This window comes from Mesoplodon mirus, assembly GCF_964341445.2.
Source record: "Mesoplodon mirus genome assembly, chromosome: 4".
NCBI lineage: Eukaryota > Metazoa > Chordata > Mammalia > Artiodactyla > Ziphiidae > Mesoplodon > Mesoplodon mirus.
The window spans coordinates 13,918,127-13,938,598 of NC_138979.1; the positions used below are offsets into that span (position 1 = coordinate 13,918,127).

The following is a 20,472-nucleotide window of genomic DNA, read 5'->3' on the forward strand; positions in this document are numbered from 1 at the left end:
CCCTGGAAATTATTTTAGTAACATCTTCTTAAAGTATGGCGGTTAGAATAATTGTGAGCAGACATGGTATGCAAAATAATGCCCCCCCACCTGTCCCCAAGGTGTCCATGCCTTAATGTCCAGAACCCGTGAATACGTTACCTTAAACAGCAAAAGGGACTACACAAATTTATCTAAGTTAAGGACCCAGAGATGCAGAGCTTATCCTGAATTGTCTGGGTGGGCCCAATCTAATCATAAGAGTTCTCATAAAGTGTATCTGAGAACCAGACAGACTGAAGCATTAGAGGGACTTCCCCATAACTGATGGCTCTGAAGATGGAGGATGGGGGGCCACAAGGCAAGGAGAGCAGGCAGCCTCCCAAAGCTGGAAAATATAAGGAAAGAGATCTTCCTCTAGAGATTTTGAAAAGGTTCAAAGCCTGCCAACACCTTAATTTTAACCCAGTGAGGTCCATGTCAGACTTCTACAGAACTGTAATAAATTTGTATTGCTTTAAGTTTGTGATAATTTGTTTAAGCAACCATAAAAACCAAATACAGAAGAATAAAATGGAATGTAAATTCTTCTTTTTCTTTCCTCCCCCAGAGACAAGTCTCAAGGTTTTTATTGCTTGATGCTCAATATAATGAAGAAGAAAAAAAATTTTAAGCTAACATTTGACACCTCACACCCATTAGGATGGTTACTATCATTAAAAAAAAAAAAAAAGCAAAAAAACATTAAGTGTTGGCAAGGGTATTGAAAAACTGAAATCCTTGTACACTGTTGGTGGGAATATAAAATGGTGCAGTCACCATGGAAACAGATTTTGAAAATTAAAAATATAACTGTATAAAATAAATAAGCTACAAAGATCTACTGTACAGCACAGGGATGTATAATAGCCAATAATGTATAATCACTTTAAATGGAATATAATCTATAAAGATTTTGAATCACTATGTTGTACACCTGAAACTAATATAATATTGTAAATCAACTATACCTCAATTAAAAAAATTTTTAAATATAACTACTATATGATCCAGCAATTGCACTTCTGGGTAAAATGGAGATTCGAAAAGATATCTGAACATCCATGTTCAAAGCAGCTTATTTACAATAGCCAAAAGGTGAATGCAACCCAAGTGTCCCTTAACAGGTAAATGCTAAGATGTGGTATATGATACAATGCAGTATTAATATTATTCAGCCTTAAAAAGGAAGGAAATTCTGACACATGCTATAACATGGATGCACCTTGAGGACATTATGCTAAGTGAAGTAAGTCAGTCACAAAAAGACAAATACTACATGATTCCAACTCACATGAGGTATCTAGAGTAGTCGAATTCATATAAACAAAGTAAAACACTGGTTGTCAGGGGCTGGGGGGAGGGGGAAATGGGGAGCTGTTGTTTAATGACTATAGTTTCAGTTTTTGTAAGATTAAAAAATTCTGGAGATTGGGTGTACAACAATGTGAATATATTTAACACTACTTAACTGTACACTTAAAAATGGTTAAAATGGCAAATTTATATTATGTGTATTTTACCACAATTAAAACAAAAAAAATGGAAGATATTTGAAAAAAGAGAAAACACAAACATATGGATTTTTCCAACTAAGTCCAAGCAACTCTCCTTCAATCCTCCACAGGCTAAATATTACTTCACTAGGTGCCAATTCTACACTTGTCTTCGTAATTGAAAATATAAGTCCAGAGCAATTAGGCGAGAAAACAAAATAAAAGACATCGAATTGGAAGGGAAGAAGTAAAACCGTCACTATTTGCAGATGACATAATACTATATATAGAAAACCCTACAGACTCCACAAAAGAAAATGTTAAACAAATAAACAAATTCAGTAAAGTGGCAGAATATAAAATCAATATACAAAATCAGTTGCATTTCTATACACTAATAAAAAACTATCAGAAAGAGAAATTAATAAAACAAGCCCACTAACAACTGCATCATAAAGAATAATACATAGGAATTAATTTAACCAAGGAGGTGAAAGATCTCTACTAAATGTCATCTCTCTAAATGACATTAATGAAAGAAATTGAAGGCACAAACAATGGAAAGATATTCCATAGTCACGAGTTGGAAGAATTGATATTGTTAAAATGTCCACACTACCCAAAGGAAGCCAGAGATTCAGTGTAAACCATATGAAGATTCCAACGGCACTTTTCCGAGAAATAGAGAAAACAATCCTAAAATTTGTATGGAACCACAAAAGGCCCCAAATAGACAAAGCAATCGTGAGAAAGAACAACAAACCTGGAGGCATCATGCTCCCTGACTTCAACTATATTACAAAGCTACAGTAGTCAAAACAGTATGGTATTGGCATAAAAGCAGACACATAAATCAGTGGAACAGAACAGGGAGCCCAGAAATACATCCAAGCATATACGGTCAATTTGTGGCAAAAGAGACAAGACTATACAATGGGGACAGGACAGCTGCTGCAATAAATTGTGCTGGGAAAGCTGGACAGCCACATGCAAAAGGATGACACTGGACCACTGACTTATACTATACACAAAAATCAACTCAAAATGGATTAAAGACTTGAATGTAAGACCTGAAACCATAAAACTCCTATAAGAAAACATAGGCAGTAAGCTCCTTGACATTGCTCTTGGTGATGATTTTTTGGACTTGATACCAAAAACAAAAATAAACAAGTGGTAATACATCAAAAATAAACAAGTGGTAAAAAGCTACCACAAAGCCAAGGAAACCATCAACAAAATGAAAAGGTAACCTACCAAAAGAGAGAAAATATCTGCAAATCATACACAGCTGACCCTTGAATATGGGTTTGAACTGCGCAAGTACACTTAATGTTTTTTTTTCAATAAACATAGTACCTGTATTTTCATTTTACAAATCTTTAAGTGTGGGAGAAAGTTTGTGTTTGCTTCGAAATCATCATATGTGGAATCAAATGAACCAGGGCTTAAGTTTTGATTCTATCTAAACTGTTTCTGCTTCCTGCTTTGGGTGAGTCATTTGTCATTTCCTTTGTTTCTAAGGCAGAGATAGCAGTACTTGATTTTCAACTGCTCAGGGCTCAGCACACCCCAACCCCTAGTTGTTTCAACTGTTGAAGGGTCAATTGTATCTGATAAGAGGTTGATATCCAAAATATATAAAGAACTCCTATAATTCAAGAGGGAAAAAAATCCGATTAAAAACTGAGCAGAGGATCTGAAGAGACATTTTTTCAAAGAAGACACACAGATGGCCAACAGACATATGAAAAGATGCTTAACATCGCTAATCATCAGGGAAATGCAAATCAGAGTCACAAGATATCACCTCACATCTGTTAGAATGGCTATTATCAAAAATACAAGCAATAAGTATCGGTGAGAATGTGGAAAAAAGGGAACCCTTGTTGGTGAGACTGTAAATTGGTGCAGCCACTATTGGGAAACTGTTTGGAGGTTCCTTTAAAAAACAAAAAAGTCCTACCACATGGATCCTCTTCTGGGTATTTATTTGAAGAAGACAAAAGCACTAATTCAAAAAGATATATGCACCCCCATGTTCGCTACAGCACTATTTACAATAGCCAAGACACGGAAACAACCTAAATGTCCATCAATGGATGGGATGGAATGGGTGATGGGGGTCAAATTTCCAGTTACAAAATAACCCAAGATTTTAAAGAAAACCTGTGTTCATTATATTAATCCCATGACATTAACTTCATTCACCCATGCAAAGAAACATGACACTTGGCCTGTTAAATTAATACAACCCAGTACTATGTCAGTTAATAATGACAAAGGATTTAGGTGGCTCCCAACAGTATCTACTTCCTTTTTACCCCAAATATACTCTTTTCAAACTTTCAGCATGCCTCTAAATTCTAATATTCCAAAATTAAAGAGCAAGTCTAAATTTACCTGTGCAAACTGAAGATGACGTTTTATACTTTCCTATCAAAGAATGGTAACATATTTGGTTTATTCTTAAGAATGCTTCTAATCCCCTTTCCTCTAGATACCTAATATTCAAGAGTTCCTTTTTTTTTTTTCCCCCGGTACGCGGGCCTCTCACTGTTGTGGCCTCTCCCGTTGTGGAGCACAGGCTCCGGACATGCAGGCTCAGCGGCCATGTCTCACGGGCCCAGCTGCTCCGCGGCATGTGGGATCTTCCCAGACCGGGGCACAAACCCGTGTCCCCTGCATTGGCAGGCGGACTCTCAACCACTGCGCCACCAGGGAAGCCCCAAGAGTTCCTTTTTATCTGGAGTATTTATTCTAAGAGTCTGCAGTTCCAGGTTACACAGGGAAGCAAGAGTTATTTTAAAAATGTACCCATTAATAAAATGCTCATTATGGGTTTCCCATCCCAACCACACTAGCCCTCAAATCAACACAGTGTCTATGCCTGTTCATCATGCCATTAGTCTCTTGCTGGCTATAGATTTGCAAACACCTGACAATTTAATCCAAATGCAATGCAAAACGACTGCAAATTAAACTACATTAGCAAAATACGCAAGATTTCAGAAATTTAATGAAAATGTGTTGGGAAAACTGCTTGGAATCATTTAAACAGTCTTGAACAAATAAGAGATATGTCAGCTAGTGACTAAAAAAGATAATCAACAAAGATGATACTATATTCAAGAATTTTCTTTGAACAGCAAAGAATTAAGGAAGGTTCTTGGAACGGAAGAAACTCTCTACCACTTTTGCAAAAATAAACTCCATTATAATTATATCTTAAAAGTTAAAAAAATGGTAGCATTTGCCTTATATTCTGATTTCAGAACCCAATCCTTCAAAAGATGCAAGTCCCTGTAAAAACCTGGCCTCAAATTAGACATAATCTAAAAGGCTATCTTATGTTTATTCACTAAATGGAATAGAGAGATAGAATAATAAAACTATTATTATTATTTTAATCCGAAAAATAAAATTCACATTCCCAGTTGTGGAAGAAGCAGCAAATTCCTGATGTAGGTACCAATCACCAACTGCACTGGCAAGCCAGAGCTCATAAGAACTAGAAAAAACTATCTGCAAAAATGGAAAAATGACTTTCATAAAGGTAGAACAACACTATCATCATTTTGCCTTACAAAGAGACAGTAAAAGCCAAACTGATGAACTAAGTTGACCTATTATCCTCCTGTAGGCAATCCACAAAAAGTTTTCACTAAGGTGCTGAACAACTGATTCAGAGCTAGGTTTCACTTCATCAATAGAACATGCAAGCTTTCAATTGGGATTCTCTACAAAAGGCAACCTTTGTAATAAATGAACCACCAGAGAAGATTCTAATAAAACTTACCATTGTGTATTGCATTCAGCAACTCTGAGAAAGCTTTTAAGTAAGGAAAAAAGGACTTCAGGTTAAGATCATTCTCAAACACACAAAAGAAATACATAGGCATAGGCTGCATCAGTATAATAAAATCTCAGTAAGTCTACCTTGGATCATTGCTTAAATCATTAAAACTACAAGCTTGGCTCAGTCTTCACATGGTATAAATTTCTAGGTATCGCATTTCACTTGCCAATATATTACCTACTAAATTTAAATAATATGTCAGATATACTGTCATAATGATGACCAATCTCCTTAGTAATAAATAAAGCTACTTTTAAAAAGACATTTAGTAGTCTAACTATGTAATGTCTTTCTGGCTGAAAATCAGTATCTGTAAGATGCAATTCTATATAGGTAAATCCACCTTTGGTCACACTTAATAGTATCTATTATAACAAAAAACCTCATTTTATCATCTAACCTGATCAAACATTCTCAATTCCTAGACTTTAGTATAATAGGCTCAAGATATGCAGAGGCCTAAGCAAAAAAGCTATCTAATGCCAATATACAAATATTAACATTAAGATTAGTGAAAACCAAAAAACTGAAAGTATTACTACATTGGGGAACAGAAGTCACAATTCTACAATGGAAGCACCATATTAAAAGGCCAGGAATCAACAAAATTTGGTCACAATTTGACTATAATATGGATCCTGAACACAGGACAAAGCAGCAAGTTAAGCTACCTTTGTAGGAGAAAGAAATCTATTCAATCAAGAAGCAACTGCATTTTAGAAAATTAAAATTTAAAGGTTCAGAAGTGGCATAATATACTAGAAAAAGCACTAGAGTAGGAGTCAAAAAGTCTGGGTTACCAACCCAGTTAGACAACTTACTAGTTGTTGGACAAGCTCCATCATGCCGATACTGCATGGAAATTTCTGTTGGGAAGGAGGAGAAAGGAAATCAGCAAAGAAGTTGCCAGTGAGTTAAGGGCAGAAAAGAAACAGGCGAGAAAAACAGGAAAACATTCACCTAAAGTCTAGCTGAGCAGGGCAAACAGAAATGCAAGAACAGAAATTATGAGCCAGTAATTGGGACATAAGGGGTAGGAGGACCAAACATGATGGCATTCTCACAAATCTTAACAGGACAGTGTAGAAATGTGTGTGCATGTATATGTGTGCAACGAATGAGGAAAAGACAGAAGGGCTTACAAATGAATCTGTATAACAAGCATTTAAGAATAAATGGATTCACTTCTACGAGGAAGTACAGCTAGGCAATGAGATAAACTAATGTGCTTTATATAATTCATTAGATGAGAACAGTGTATCAAACACATTTGAATGCTGTGTTCAATTAGAAATTACAATTTAAGTACGAAAATTATTTAGTTTATATCTGAGCAGAAATCCATTATGACTTACATAACAATATAAAACTCATTAAGCTACACTCTGCTTACTTTCTTCTACCTTTCATTTTTGATGATGATAATGAATGAAAAGCCATTACTCTTATTCTTTTACTCCACCCAAATGAGGAGAACGAGCAGAGGGTGACATGGAGCAATAAAACACTGCTAAAAGCAAAATCTGCTCAGAAATGGGAAATAAACTTCCATATGACACTCCAAAGGAAAAGTAATCGATAAAACCAGTGCTAGGGCTTCCCTGGTGGCGCAGTGGTTGGGAGTCCGCCTGCTGATGCAGGGGACACGGGTTCGTGCCCTGGTCCGGGAGGATCCCACATGCCGCAGAGCGGCTGGGCCCGTGAGCCATGGCTGCTGGGCCTGCGCGTCCGGAGCCTGTGCTCCGCAACGGGAGAGGCCACAGCAGTGAGAGGCCCACGTACCGCAAACAAACAAACAAACAAACAAAAAAAACAGTGCTAAGGCTGTGACTCAGAAGTCCTGGCCTGGGAACTCCCTGGCGGTCCAGGGGTTAAGACTCTGCACTTCCACTGCAGGAGGAAAGGGTTCGATCCCTGGTTGGGGAACTAAGATACCGCAAGCCGCCGCAGGAAGCCGCAGGAATTCTCTGGCTGTTACTTAACCAAAAACATGACCTCTAGGAACCGTGTGCACAGCAGAGCCTTCCAGGCAACCATCACTCACACATCTACCTCAGAACTCAAGTCTAATCATGGGCCCACTCTGAATAACTTGAAATTAAGAAGAAAGACAAAGCAAGGTAGAGGAAGCCAGCACTCACTTGCAATCACTGTAATGTTAAAAGAACTTGACATTAGATACTGTTAAAAAATCAAACACTTAGGCCAGTTTAGTGTAAGTCCTTTCTAGATGACCCTCGAAAATGAGCCATGGTGGGAGAATTTGCCACCTTAATGCTTCATTAACAAATGCAATACAAGTGAGATTTTAAAAGGCTATTAAAGAGATAGACATGTTACATTATAGAGAAATGGTAGTTGTTTGGAATGGTGCTAAAAAATAATCAAAGGACACTCGTGCAGAAGGATTTTCTCAGTGGGGACAAAAAACTGGAATATGGCTATTCTGGCCTTTGATCTAGTACTTTTATAGAAAGACAGCCATGACATAGGGCCAGCAAGTTTTCAGATCATCAAAAGCCAAAACAAAACCAGGGGATTTTCTAAGAAAGCAAATTCCAAGGTATATCCTGGTCTTAGCAGCATCCAATATCCTTTATGATTTTCATTTATAATCCAATATAATCAATGTATATAAAATCATGAACCTGAGTCATTTAGATGTGAATTATGTTCACTAACTGTAACTACTCCTTCATCTACAGTACTGTGTTAGTAACTCTACTCTCATGAGTTTATTTGATTAATATTTTATCTATATGATTCCCTTACCTGTTTACAGAATCAGTCTATTTCTAATTAAAATATTTTATCAAAAAAAGACTTCTCAGTTTCACTTTACCAACATAAGTAGATATGACATAAACAGGGATACATTTAACAAGTTCCCTTTCATAGTTACACAGGCTCAAGTTAAACTTTCATAACCTTCATATTTCAGGAGAAGCCAGAAGAAACTTCTATTGAGGCGATCTACTCATAGTAATAACTTGTCTTTGTGAAATCAGGAACAATTTAAGATTAAGTACCTAGTCTCACAACCAAAGGACCACCTTTCCAGAATCTCCTTTTATAGCATGTATCACCACTAAAGAATTCCATCACTGAAACAGATTTCAGATATCTTACCTGAGAAAGGTATAGCAGCATTCTATTAAAGAAGTAGAGACTGAGTTTAAAAAACAAAAACCAAAACCAGGGAACTGTATACTTTGAAAGGACAGAGCATGCCCAAAGAAAAGAAATTAATGTTAAACCACCATCATAATGAACACCAAACTTTTCTCAGAGAAAATAAGATGTTGATTTTTGTGAAGAAAAAATGCTAACTTTCACTTTACTAAATCATAAACTCTCCTAATGTGGTTGAGATAAAAAGGAAAACGGGGACTTCCCTGGTGGTGCAGTGGTTAAGAATCCTCCTGCCAATGCAGGGGACATGGGTTTGAGCCCTGGTCCGGGAAGGTCCCACATGCCGCGGAGCAACTAAGCCCATGCGCCACGACTACTGGGCCTACGCTCTAGAGACAGAGAGCCACAATTACAGAAGCTCGTGCACCTAGAGCCCACACACCACAACGAAGAGTAGCCCCCGCTTGCAGCAACTAGAGAAAGCCCGCGCACAGCAACGAAGACCCAACACAGCCAAAAACAAATAAATAAATAAATAAAGGAAAATAGAAAAGGACAAATACAGCACGTCAACTCTTCCAAAATATTCAATGTTTTCAACATCTTAATTTTCAATGTTTCAAAAGATCAGGTGCCTGCTAAGAGCTCAAAAGAACATATGTAGGAAAGAATTCAATCAAAAGTTTAATATAATCTGTAAGCCAAAACTTACAACCTTTAGTAGCCACTTAAAACATTTTGTACAAGTCAGTATAAAAGAGTAGGTCATTTATCAGGATGTACTGTGATTTTAAAAAAATCTTACAATACTAACCCTTGATCAGACAAGTTTAGAGGTGTTTTCTGGGTTTCTATTCTGACTGGATCTAGGCCTCCTAGAATAAATATCTTGCTACATATGCTCTACTATAATTTGAACATGTCATGAGAGAATTTTGATTACTCTAAAATTCTTTTAACAGTAAGTTGCCAGAATTAAGTCCAGAATGCTAATTCTAGGAGAAAGACCACTAGCCTCAAAGTCTGATTTCTTCAGCCTGGCATTCAACTCTCCATAAACTCATCCTGCTCTATTTAATCAACATTACTTCTAACTATCCCACAAACACAAGCTTCTTGTTTCTATGAAGTTTACCCTTCAAATATACCTTTACTATTTTTTCTGATAATAATGTTGGCCTTCTTTTTCTGCCTACTCCAAAGTACAATTCAAATTTCATCTTGTCCATGGTCTTTACCAACTAATTATATATCCTAAAACTGGCCTGTAATACTATTGATATGTGAAAAGCTTTACAATAAATAATGTCACTTGCAATCTGGCAAAAACACTTGAAAGACAAGTACAAAATCACACAGGACGCTACTAAACACACGATAACATTCTCAGTGATTACTAATAGTATTCATTCTTTTTTTTGTTTTTTAACGTTTAGCATTTATTATGGCCAAAGCACTGTGCTGGCAGTGAGGAGACAGTAATGAACATGACAAACACAGCCCCTAACCTCCTGGAGCTAGGATTATAGTGCTTGTTACAGTCTGACCTTATAACTAACAGGTGTTTACAAGGTCACCTGCATTGTTACTTGCACATGAATCTTTAAAAGGGCATCATGGAAAACAATTCTTGATAACACGGTACGGATCTTCTCCTTCTGAGTTCTTTATACAGGAGCGAGTTTTCTGCTTTTACAATTACTAAGTGCTTCTCAATCTAAAATTAGTCCAGCGGAAAAATTAACATTTTGATACTAGTAGGAGGTACTATTGTTGCAAGTTAAATTATTGGCTCAAACTCTTTTGTTGATCCCACTGCTTAAAGCATGACTGACAGTATACTAGCAAGGTTTTACACCCTCATCAGCAAACATCCCTTGAATTTTATAATTAAGTGTCTCTGGAATCAAGGAAAATGCATAGTTCCACCACTTAGACCTGTGAGAATTCTGTCTGTTTCCTCTTCTATATAATGAGCGATAATACTTGATGCCTGTCAAGTGCTTAAGAGAGTGTGCAGCACATGCTAAGTTTCAACAGCAGTTAGCAATTCTTAACTTATGGTAAGAAGGCGTAATTCCTAAATACTCATGGCATTTAGCCAGCTTCTTCTAGATAAGAATAGACTTTTTAGTACTAAGCTTATCAGTGAGAGAGTGCTCTGATCTAGTCATAAAACTTTTATTAAAATGTGTAAGATTAAATAATATATTACCTCAAATAGTTTTCAACAACTAATCTTATTCCCTAATTATGGCTTTAACAAGATATATACACTCTTCAGAGTGATTTTAAAACTCAAGTTTAAGGAAAAAAAATCCTGACAAGTCTAAATTTAAGTCATTTATTTTGGTGAAATAATATTTATGGGAATTTCTCCCTAAATTTCTGTCTACCTACTGGTGAGGTAAAAGGGATACAAATTCATATTTTTCTGCCACAAATGTACCACAAACATTGCCCTCACAAAGTAATCAGTGTGTAAAAAACATGACTTCCCACACCTAAAATTTCCCTAAATCAATAACAGCTAGGAAAATCTTTTAAAAATATAAATCAATAGTTTAAGTCCATTAAATTGAGGATGTGTGTTTCAAACGGCATCCAAATGCAATTTGTGAAATTCAGTAATTTTCAGACTATGCCCCTATGGACAGTATATTGGTGAGGATCTCTTTCATTAGAGCAAATTTAGGCCTAATTTTCTCAATATGTTACTCACCTGATTCCTGTGTCTCTTGCTAAAAATAAATATGAACTAAAATTTTTTCTGAGGAAATCTGTCTAAATTTATTTCTTGTGACTAGGGGCTATGGCTAACTGCTAAGCTCTTCTGATCTCAAAGGAAACATACTATATAAATAAAACGTATATTTAAGTGTGCAACATATTAAAATCTTTTCAATGAACTTATTTCTCACTGCAATTTATTACTTTTCCCCTCTAAAACAGTGGTTCTCAACCAAGGGCAATCCGCCCCCCTCCCCAACCTGAACATTTTTTGACTGTCATTATGGGCAGGGGAGTCTTGGGTGCTATTGGCATTTAGTGGGTAAGGTTTTGGAATCCTGATAAACATCCTACAAGGCACAGGACAGCAACGCACAACAGAGAATTATCCCAATCAGAATGTCAATAGTGCTAAGACTGGGGAATCTTGCTCTCAACCATCTTTAATGCTACTAATGAAACAACCCTTCCATAGTTTCTACTCATTTCTCCAAAAAATTTGTCAAACAGGTCCACCACAGGCAAAGAAGCTAGTTATGAGAAATAAAAAGAGAAAGAAATCTCTGGCTGTGTGATCTTGGGCAACTTATTTTGTCTGTCTAAGCCTCAGTTTTATCAGCTGTAAAACAGGGGTATTAATAGCCCTTACTTCATAAAACTGCTCTGAAGATTAAACAAGTTAATAAGTATAAAGCACTTAACAGATGCTGGCACAAAACAAATGGTAGTTAATAGTTACTACTTTTCATATCTGACCTTTACACGTGCTCTTTTCTCCCTTATAATGGTTTTTCTTATGTTTATTTACTGAAATTAATGTCTGCACAACTATAAAAACAATCCAAAATTCTATATTTATATAATATACGTGAACAACCTTCATTTAAATTCTATTTATTATTTTTCCATGCCATTTTCTACCTATCCTCTCCATCAACTAACAGAACTGATAAAACACATAATGGGTTTTTTTTAGCCAAAATTTCATCATTTCTACATTCAGAAATCTAAAATCAAAACATGGCTAAGATTTACAATCAACACTTATTTTAAATCATCTCTCAAATTGAAGATGCAATTTAAAAGATAAATGTTGACATTTATCTAATATACACACTGTTAAGTTTCTAAAAACACGAATCTTAAAATTTTTAAAAATTGAAAATAATATTCACATTACAAAGTATAGGTTAAAAAAGCATCCCAATGTGGTGACTAAGAACATATATAAATTCATTCATACTACAGTAAAGGTAATGGTAAAAAACTGGTAAACACAGTTGAAAACAAAAATGATATAAGTTATTTCAAATATCTCCTGAAATAAAATGTGATTTTTAAAGTCCATAAATTTAAATCATTTATCACTGATTAAAAAATACTCCAGATGGAGTTAATTCAAGTAGAATTTGTGTGAGGAATTGTTGAGAAAATGAAGACTAACTGACGTGTAGGGAAAGGAAGCCCCCAAACAAATACCAATCAAAAACAGTGCAAAAACTCTCACATCTTAAATGTGAATTCTGAGTTGATTTTTAAAATACTATGCAAGTGAAGCAAAAACAAAAATGGGAAATTAATTCTAGGTGTTTTGTAAGAAATGAATGACCGGGGCTTCCCTCCTGGTCCAGTGGGTAAGACTCCGTGCTCCCAATGCAGGGGGCTGGAGTTCAATCCTTGGTCGAGGAACTAAGATCCCACATACCACAACTAAGCCCGTGTGCTGCAACTACTAAGTCCGTGCACTCTAGAGCCCAAGTGCCACAATTAGAGAAGCCCACGAGCCGCAATGAAAACCCTGCGCAGCCCTAATTTCTAAAAGTAAATAAACATTCCTTAAAAAAAAGAAATGAATAACCAACAACTATTTAGCCTATATTAAGTAAAACTGGATTAGTGCCAAATGTCTTTTCCAAAGACCAAACTGTCCTCCTAAGATCGTAACACTTTTCATTAAGATAATTAAATGTCACTTAGCAACTCACAGTATTACCATAATGATAGTTTAAAATGAATCTGGGGGGACTTCCCTGGTGGCACAGTGGTTAGGAATCCACCTGCCAATGCAGGGAACACAGGTTCGAGCCCTGGTCCAGGAACATCCCACATGCCATGGAGCAATTAAGCCCGTGCGCCACAACTACTGAAGCCCACGCGCCTAGAGCCCGTGCTCCGCAACAAGAGAAGCCACCGCAAAGAGAAGCCTGCACACTGCAACGAAGAGTAGCTCCTGCTCGCTACAGCTAGAGAAAGCCCGTGCGCAGCAACAAAGACCCAATGCAGCCAAAAATAAATAAATTAATTAATTTTTAAAAATAAGATAAAATAAATTTGCTTGGTGGTGGTGACAGTGGCAGTGGCGGTGGGTGGGTGGGTGAGAGGGAGGGAGGCAGAGAGGGAGGGAGGGAGGGAGGGAGGGAGGGAGGGAGGGAGGGAGAAAACAAGGGGCCAAGCCTACCTGAACCAAGTGGAGAGGAGCCCACACTAAGACTCTGCACACTCCCATTCCTGAGCGGCGTGGGGGATTTCTGGAGACTAGAGCTGGTTACACTTCCTGCAGCTGACGCTACAGATGACGTTGGTGAAGCAGAAGAAACTGAGAGATGAGAGACATTCTCTTGACTTTTGTTTCCTTTGGGTCTACCAGGCCCATGCTTACTTTGCTTATTTCCTTTTCTTTTCTTTTCCTTTACAGTTTCTTCTTCTATGCCAGAAGTTTGAGCCCGCTTATATCCTGCTGTAGGAAGGCTGGCATTACCCAAATCTCCAGGTGAATTTTCAAAGCTTTTAGGCTGCGGAATAACAGCTGAGGTTGAAGGGAGACCAATTATGGAACTAAAACTATTTACCCCCCCTTCCTGGCTTCCAGACTCTCCTTTATGTACATCTTTGGTTGATGATGACTGTTGGGAGTGAGTGTAACTGTCATTACGCAGATCTGAGTCTGTAAAGCTCAAGAAATCCTGGGGAGACTGTACTGAACTTCCCGAAGATGATTTTACACTGCCTGGAGTTCCTGAAAAACTGCCTGTAGTGGGGGAAAAAAAAAAATGGGGTAGGAAAAGAAAAAATTGGATGCAAAAGTTCCCATGAACAGTAGAAATGACACAATCATCAAAAAGAGAGGATGAAAAAAAACTATAAAACTTAGGACATCAGTATGTAACAAAGCTAGATTTTTTTAAGGATTATTACTGAAATCAAGTTTATCTATAAAATTATGTTTTAAAAATACTTATTTTATAGTTATTAAATTGAATATTAACTCTTGAATTATAAGCTATTACTTGTACAATTACCAAGATATAAGATGTGCTTTATTTAACCTACCTTTTACCATGGCAGCATTCCTCTACTCTCCCCCAAATGCCTTGTGTATGCTTGAGGAAGGACTAAAGAAAAGCAAAGTCTCAAGGAGACTCTGAAATGACTATGATTGAACTCTGAATGGCTTTGGGAACTTCCTTTCTTGCAATTATTGAAGGTATGATTATAAATGTTCCCAACATACAATAAGATCCAAAAGATGTTGCTCAGGTCATAAGTTCTGAGTTTTAACTTCAAGATAATGTTGGTGAATGTTATCATTCAGTTATATCTACCCCACCAAAACATGGATTTGATATAATAATGATCATATGGAACCTAATCTATATAACTCACATTCTCCCAGTCCACCTCCCATGGAGATGCATAAAGAAAAGAAACCAACCACTTATATTCTGCTATTGCTTTTATGAAAGTAAAATCATAGGAGGGGCACCTCTCATGAGTCTCTCACAACTGCTTATTTTTTCCCCACTCTTTAAAGAATATTAGTGAGCCCACCGTGTCATTATGAGATATAAAAACCTCAAGGTTCTTATTTACCAGGTTAAAACTAATGGCTGGGATGAAACAAATTCGATCCACCAACCCACTTCATCAAACACTCTCACCACGCTTGCCAAATGAAGTAACAAGTGTTTAGACTCAGTTTTGACCAACATCTATTGTGTTTCATAAAACTAAACTATGTCATGTTTTAACTAATGTCTTTAAGAAACAAAAGCTCAAAATAAAATGTTCTGTTGGCAGTGGAAAGGAAATTCCAAGCTAAGTGTTAAATTTTACTGCAGAGCACATTTGTAAGTAATCACACATAAATCTACCTAAATATTTACAAAGATATTTTTCCCTACACATAAGAAATAATTTCTTTTTACCTAAAGTCTCAAGGGTTTGGTTTTTAAATTTTAAGCTCTTCTAAAATGGCTCATTAAAAAAAATTAATAGTTCTAAAATTTAACTCCTTCAAGACACTATCTGCCTTATTAATTTACAAAATTACTTGTACCGACGTGACCATTTTCAGGCCATTTCTGGGTAAAAAAATATATATACATATTAAGAAGCCATTTACATTACATCAATCATTTAAGGATAACTGCAATTTGCCACTTAATTAGCAGCTATAAAGAAGTTCTTTATTATCCATTCTGATCTGTCACCATCTGTTTTTTTTCTGCACATTTTTGTTTTTACAGCTGGTGTTAAAAGCTCACGACAGCATAGCAAATACTTTAAAACACTTAGTATACACAATATTTTAAATGTGTATTCTCTAAAATTCACATACTACCTGCAATTAAAAAAAAAAAAAAACCAATTACCTTAAATGCCCTACCTTTAAATTTCAACTTTTAAAACTTTTCAGGATATTACTTCAGATATAAAAACATAACACGTTCTCTACCATATCTTAACAGAAGCAGGGAAAGACTCTCCGATATTGTGAAGTTTAAGAAAATGAGAGCTCTCTTTTCTAAATGAATTAGTACTTCAAAGATAACATTAAAAACTCAAAAATGCAATTTTAGAAGTACAAAATAAGGTCTTAATTATACAGAAGAGATGACTGAATTCTGCTAATCACATTCAAAACGTGAATGAAGTTACATTAAAAATTAGTTTTACAGGAATTCCCTGGTGGTCCAGTGGTTAGGACTTGGCACTTTCACTGCCGTGGCCCACGTTTGATCCCTGGTCAGGGAACTAAGATCCCGAAACCCATGTGGCAAAAACAAACAAACAAACAAACAAAAAAACCAAAAACTACAGTTTTACTATTTGTTTTCCAAAGTATCGTAAAAATAATATATAGTAAATTTATTAAACAGAAAACAGCAAATTTAGCATTTCTTTTCTACTTGTCTAATTTTTTGTTATATGAGGCAAAAAGAAAAAAGAAAAAAAATCTAGGACTTGAAAATCCTGAAGCCCAAAATAACTTAGTTTAAAAATATATGAATATACTTTTTAATGAAGAGGTCAGCAGACTAAGCTTCTCCCTACATATTCAAATTATGTCCCGGTAGATGCTGGGTATAATTTTTATTGTCAGCAAAAGCTTTAACAGGGTAAAGAAAAGGACAACTTTTTCCCTCATTTACTCCTAGGGGACAAAGGGCTGGGGTGGGGGTGAGGGAGAGGAGGCCTTTATTTTACTGAATATATTTGTCTCGAACAGTTTTAGCACTTACATTTCTCAACATATTTATTTCAAAATAAAAACCTAGAATATTGGGCTAACGTATTCTAAGGTTTAGCTGAGTTATTTTGTTCTCCATAAAACAGACTTGTCATATAAAACACAGAATGCCTAGTTAATTCTGAATATCAGTTAAACAACAAATTATTTTTCAGTATAAGTATGTCCCAAATAAATGCATGGGACACACACTGAAAAAAATAATCTGTTGTTTAACTAAAACTCAAAACTAGCTGGGCATCCTGTACATACAGCAGCCATAATTACCAAAAGGTATGTAGGCTGAGCAAAATTCTACTTTCATCTTCAAGCTTTATAATAAATGCATTAATAATCAGCAAGTATTATTTACCGAGAAATATTTAGCTCCCCTAAAAATTACTGAGTACTTATTCACTTACTGAAAATGTATACCTTAACAGTTTTAGTGTTCAACTGGGAAAGACAAATAAAAACAATTTATAAATTAGAATGACTTTTCTGTTGAGCAGAAAGGAAAGGAAAACTCCAGCTTTCATTGTTTGTCTCCTCAGACTGAAACTTTATTCCACATCTATTTAAACATTAAAAAAATTACAGTTCAACTTTAGAAGCACAGGTCATAACACAAAAAGAAAGCAAAGTTCCCAGAAACATTTGAAGAAGGAATACTAGTCTGTGAAGTAATCTTACTATAGCATCTAATCATAAAATAATCTCTAATTATCCAATAGTTATAAGTAAAAGGTAAATTCTTTTATAAAACTTAACTACTACTGATCATCACAAGAACAAGTACTTCAACTAAAATATCATAATTAATACCTTGCTGGAAAGGACTAGCTGCTGATACAGTCGTTCCTGGATTTCTTCCACCAGGCTTTCTTCCCCTTTGACCTGAGCTGTGAGCTGAAGATTTCTTCCCTTTGCCCTCTGACCCTCTAGCCTCTGAAACATCTTTTGCACCAGCAGTGTGCGCAGAGACTTCCTGGAAATTCGCATTTGTAAATCGTGCTGCAGTATCTTCCAAGCGCTTCAGGGATCCAGATACAGAGTTGCTGCTAGTGCTTGTGTAAGTCTAACATTTTGATTGAGAAGGGAGGTAAAGGGAAAAAGAACTGATTACAATTTGGCCACAGGGGGAAAAGAAGATGGCACATTAATAATAAATAATTATTGGACTTGAAAGATAAACACATGGAAGTTTCATTTATAAAAACGTCAGTCTGCCTAAGAAAATCATGTAAGAACAACTTGGAGTCTGCAACAAATACTTCTTTTAAAAATGTAGATAATTTATAATATGACTGAGCATCAAATTGCAGCAATTAGTAAAAGTACATATTAGTTGTATTTATTAAGTGACACACAGGAAGCAATACAGAAGATACTTGTTTCTCAAGCAAGATAATTTTCAACAAGAACAATCGACTTCTTAGACATGAAATTAAAATCAGCTTTAGTGTTCATCACTGAAAGGCAACAACTAGAGAGAAGTAAGGTACTACAATTTCACTACTGGACTATATCCATGATATTATACAGATCTAGCACAGGTCGGAGCAAGAATTTTTTAAAATCAGGTGAAGGCTGCTTTTCAAAAGAGAAATATTTAAAACCTTGAAACAGAAAAGATTTCCTCCCAGTATTAACTTGAGGAAACAGTTACATTTTGCAGTTAAGATTTCTAAAAAAATTAAAAGTACAATTATACCATAAAATTGATTCACAATCACCCCCTATAATTAGTTATGGTAGGGAAACAAAACAAGATAAAGACAAATTTAAACAGTTTCCAGTTTTTAATAATCATTTTAATATAAGGTGCATGCAAATAATGACAAATTAAATGACTATGAAAGTGTGATGCCAGATGTAAATTAATCAACATGCTTTGAAATTAAAGATTTATATGGGGGCTTCCCTGGTGGAGCAGTGGTTGAGAATCTGCCTGCCAATGCAGGGGATACGGGTTCGAGCCCTGGTCTGGGAAGATCCCACATGCCACGGAGCAACTAGGCCTGTGAGCCACAACTACTGAGCCTGTGCGTCTGGAGCCTGTGCTCCACAACAAGAGAGGCCGCGACAGTGAGAGGCCCGCGCACCGCGATGAAGAGTAGCCCCCGCTCGCCACAGCTAGAGAAAGCCCTGGCACAGAAACGAAGACCCAACAACCCCCAAAATAAATAAATAAATAAATTTATTAAAAAAAAAAAAAAAAAAGATCTATATGGTCCAAAGGGTCAGGGATTTTTGCTGCCATTGTTAAACTGGTGCCTGAACTATAACTAGCCCTAAATTTCTGTTGAATAAATAAATAATTTTCTAATACTTCTATCTGAAATCTCCAATGTAACACAAGTGAAAAATCTGAAAATATGCAAAACTGAAGTCTGCCACATATTAACAACCACTCAGTACAAAACATCAGATAAATTTTAAAAACAAGAAAGGGATGATAAAAATCAGGTTTGTTAGCAAATCATTTTTAGCAAATCAGTGTTCAGAAAAAAGGAGTAAGAGGAAACTTCAACGGTTTTGAAAACCAAATCTTTACTGCTACTTTTCTGCTACTTGCCCCGTGTTGCTGCCGCACCCCACAGCATCTCACTGCCAAGAACAGATTTTCACCATCAAGTACAAGAAACATTATGATCTCATAAAAAACTAATCACTATTGTAATAAACTATAATCCACAAATAAGAAAAAAGTTTTCAAACTAAATTTCAGGAGAAAACACACTCCCATTTAACAAAACAATCATATTTAAGCTGATTAAACTTCATGGATGACTACCTTTCCCAGCCAGACAGGTCACTTTCAAAATCACCTGACACTTCACTTTTCCAATATTTTTTTCCAATAATTCAAGTTGATCCTGAGATTTTCCAACCCACTCATTTGACCCTAGTGAAGTTTAAAAGTCATCTAAAGAAAACACAATGGTGTTCTTCATTCAAGTACTCTATGTGTCAAATAAGGAAAAGGAGAGAAAACTGGGTAGAATACCAACAACAGAAATATGCTGTTTCCACTTAACAACCTAAATTAGGGTTGGTCAATTTTCCCAGTCATTTAATAGAATATACTTGCTTACCCCTTAAGTATAAATATGTCCATAAATCCAATGAAAACACGATATTTGGAAGAGAAGGTATTACAAAGAAAGCATTTAATGAAAATTAAACAAATTTCAGTGACCAAAGTCATATTAAATAAAACCATACATTTTATTTTTTACAAACCTCAACACCTTGTAAGTTTCAAAAAAAAAAAAAAAAAAACTACAGGGACTTCCCTGGTGGCACAAGTGGTTAAGAATCCATCTGCCAATGCAGGGGACACGGGTTCAAGCCCTGGTCCCAGAAGATCCCACATTCCACAGAGCAACTAAGCCCGTGCACCACAACTACTGAGCCTGCGCTCTAGAGCCCGCACGCCACAACTACTGAAGCTCACATGCCTAGAGCTCATGCTCCGCAACAAGAGAAGCCACCGCAATGAGAAGCCCGCACACCACAACGAAGAGTAGCCCTCACTCACTGCAACTAGAGAAAGCCTGCATGCAGCAACAAAGACCCAACACAGCCATAAATAAATAAATAAATAAAATATACATTAAAATTTTTTAAAGATACCACAGGTTTCTTATTAAGAAAAAAAAAACAAAACATAACAAAAACAACTTTACCTAAAGATTCTAACAGTTAAATTTTTTTTTTTTTTT

General features: G+C 36.1%; 1 protein-coding gene across 13 annotated transcripts in view; it reads right to left on the reverse strand.

Annotated features, from left to right (window-relative positions):
• The window catches only part of MLLT10 (MLLT10 histone lysine methyltransferase DOT1L cofactor), a 248,902-nt gene that overhangs the window by 61,325 nt on the left and 167,105 nt on the right, over window positions 1–20,472 (reverse strand). For 10 of the 13 annotated variants that reach the window (XR_014293707.1, XM_082617236.1, XM_082617235.1 and 7 more), the window contains 4 exons: window positions 17,570–17,822; window positions 13,694–14,263; window positions 6,195–6,239; window positions 5,314–5,346 (listed from right to left, as the gene is read on the reverse strand). Coding sequence is in view for 12 of the 13 variants with exons in the window: in XM_082617236.1 (XP_082473362.1) it covers window positions 5,314–5,346; window positions 6,195–6,239; window positions 13,694–14,263; window positions 17,570–17,822 (901 nt within the window). In the remaining variant the exon portion in view is untranslated. The remainder of the gene's footprint in view (window positions 1–5,313; window positions 5,347–6,194; window positions 6,240–13,693; window positions 14,264–17,569; window positions 17,823–20,472) is intronic. The other 3 variants (XM_082617242.1, XM_082617243.1, XM_082617237.1) reach the window with 3 other exon arrangements.